This window comes from Pundamilia nyererei, unplaced genomic scaffold, assembly GCF_000239375.1.
Source record: "Pundamilia nyererei isolate P.nyererei 1_Seehausen unplaced genomic scaffold, PunNye1.0 scaffold00323, whole genome shotgun sequence".
In the NCBI taxonomy this organism is placed as follows: Eukaryota; Metazoa; Chordata; class Actinopteri; order Cichliformes; family Cichlidae; genus Pundamilia; species Pundamilia nyererei.
Window position 1 is genome coordinate 123,526 of NW_005187724.1, and position 2,700 is coordinate 126,225.

The 2,700-nt window shown below is 41.5% G+C and overlaps 1 protein-coding gene across 1 annotated transcript in view; it reads right to left on the reverse strand.

Moving 5' to 3' along the window:
- Window positions 1-1,334: 1,334 nt before the first annotated feature.
- The window catches only part of dmac2 (distal membrane arm assembly component 2), a 3,093-nt gene continuing 1,727 nt past the window's right edge, over window positions 1,335-2,700 (reverse strand). Inside the window, exons 4-6 of the mRNA XM_005751704.1 lie at window positions 2,478-2,617; window positions 2,217-2,379; window positions 1,335-2,115 (exon numbers count right to left, since the gene is read on the reverse strand). Of these exons, the coding sequence (XP_005751761.1) occupies window positions 1,944-2,115; window positions 2,217-2,379; window positions 2,478-2,617 (475 nt within the window). The 3' untranslated portion in view covers window positions 1,335-1,943. The remainder of the gene's footprint in view (window positions 2,116-2,216; window positions 2,380-2,477; window positions 2,618-2,700) is intronic.

Here is a 2,700-nt window from a genome sequence, read left to right on the forward strand (position 1 = left end):
TATATATATATAATTATTATTACATTTTTTAATGGTCACTGTTCGACTGGTCACTCCCATGGAAACACGAACAGACATCCCTTATCAGTGAATCTGATTTACTGACACACAATTTAAGGTCAGAAAACTGGCCATAAATGTGACAATTACTTTGCTCGCAAACTAAAACCTCAAACAATCCTCAGGGTAAGGAAGTTTCCACCCACAAATTACTAATTGAGGACCATTTCGACTTTCTCTTATTTATTTTCATGTCCCATGAAATAATTAGCTGCATTCATTCACACTTCATTCTACCATAGACAAATCATGTTCCACAAAATCCATTGGTTTACACAGAGCTCACCTACAAAGTGGACGACATTCAAATCCTCACAACCTGTGTGGATATTACAATAAACACAGCAGCCTTTTCTCCATATATTTTGTTTTATAAATTAATTTGTTTTGGTGTTGCTTCACAAAATAGCATTTTCAATACATGTGATAATAGGAAAAAGTGGCCAGTAGGTGTCAGTAGAAGGCTGCGGGTGTCAGATTGGTTCAAAACCTCATTTTAATTCTGGCACAACTCCTTCCAGCGTTTCAGTCTCTCACAAAGCCTCGCTGTGCCCATCACTACAGCTGATGCCAATACTTGATATTATATTAAATATCACCAAAAATGCATGTAGTCAGTAAACTGTTACTTAACATTTGAAATTATTATACATTTTGTACTTTAATATAGCTTCCAGTACTATCCAGCATAACAAAATAAATGCTACCAAATGACTTGAGATGGTATATTTACATACAAAAGTAGCAGCAGTTTCTTCACCCACATTCACTCTTCTCTCATAGGTGTCTTCATCAGTCCATTGACACTGCTGCAGAACAAGGCTCACACTGGATTATGGGCTTTAGTTTCCTCACATAAGCTCCTGCAGTGCAGATTACAAATACATACAGACACGCTGTGATGTGTGACGACATCGCTTGCACTATCTTTAAAACATGTGACAAGAGTAAATGGTAAATGGCCTGTATTTGTACAGCGCTTTATTTAGTCCCTAAGGACCCCAAAGGACGCTTTACACTACTGGTGATGGCAAGCTACATTGTAGCCACAGATGCCCTGGGGCGCACTGACAGAGGCAAGGCTGCCGGACACTGGCGCCACCGGGCCCTCTGACCACCACCAGTAGGCAACGGGTAAAGTGTCTTGCCCAAGGACACAACGACCGAGACTGTCCGAGCCAGTGCTCAAACCAGCAACCTTCCGATTACAAGACGAACTGCCAACTCAGAGTTGGCAGTAAAGCTAACAATAATTGTCACACTCTTTATTCTTTGTCAGTCTTTATTATATTTACACTTATATTTACATTCAGCAACAATTGAGACAGAAACGGTTTAGGTGGCATATAAATTTACATCACATATGTGTACATACCTATAAACTGATTCTGGTTTAAAGCAACCCAGTTTGTTGGGTTTGTGATTGTTTAATCACATTTGACTTCATAAACTATAAGTCTGATATTGAGGTCAATGTGACAACCATGGTGACAATGTTGGCCCGAACAGCAGATCTGCAACCATCTGGCAACCAGTTATGAGAGAAAAATTTGCATTCCCTGACCAGTTGCAAATGGTTGCAGGAGGTTGATGGCAGACACTGAGAAAAATGATTTCCAAAATCCCAGTCATGCAGGCCTAAAGACCAGTCAGTGACCCCCGGCAACCACCTGTTTCTAAGGAAAAATGAGTATTCTGGGATTTGTGAACTGCTGCATAAGTCAGATATATTGGCTCTGCTAATTTTTTCTTGCTGTTGTATCTACTGCCCTTCTCCATGCTGCATTTCTCTGATGTCTCACAGGCTGTATCGAGCGAGATGGCACATGAACAGACAGAAGAGATTGCCCGTTTCCTCTCTGATTTCCATCCCAATCCACATGCTACCTCTGTCTTTGCATTTGCTCCTCTTCTTCTTCTTCCACCTTCCTGAGATTGTGGTCGTAGCCATTAGCTGTGATCTGGCACTGTGGTAGCATTTCCTCCAGCAGGATGATGACCAGGCCAGGATTTGAAATCCCAGGTAGGGATGAGACATTCAGATGCTTCAGTCCCCTGCAGCAGGCAGAGACAGTAAAAGAAATAAAGAAGTACTTATTATAACGACTATCACTAGTGATATTAACTAGTATTTTGATGCATTTTGGCTCATTTACTTGAGATTCCTGAGCGCAGCCAGGCCGCCTGTGGTGATGCGTGGACAATGTGAGATGTCTAGCTCCTCCAGAGAGTCCTGGAACAAATGGAGCCTGGCCAGGAACCAGTCGTCCACTTCAGGACAGCCTTTTAATTTTAGAGTCCGCAAAGATCGCTGCCTCTCTGTGGTGACATAAATCAGATCAGAAACTAGACTTGCTTGCTGAATATTAAAGAAATTAATTATCAGCAAGTGAAAAAATTAAGTTTGAACTCAGTACCCAGATTTTCCAGTCCTGTGTAGTTGATGATGGTATAGCTCATGTCTGCTTCTTCTATAGGCGTGTTTTTGTGATTTAAGAAGTCCCAGCTGAATTTGCCCCTCTGGTTTGTACGAAACCACTCAGACTGGCCGACATACCTGAGAATCATGGATCACAGCAGCACAAAGACAAGAGCTTAACTCAAACACTTCACACACACACGTATACACACACACACTAA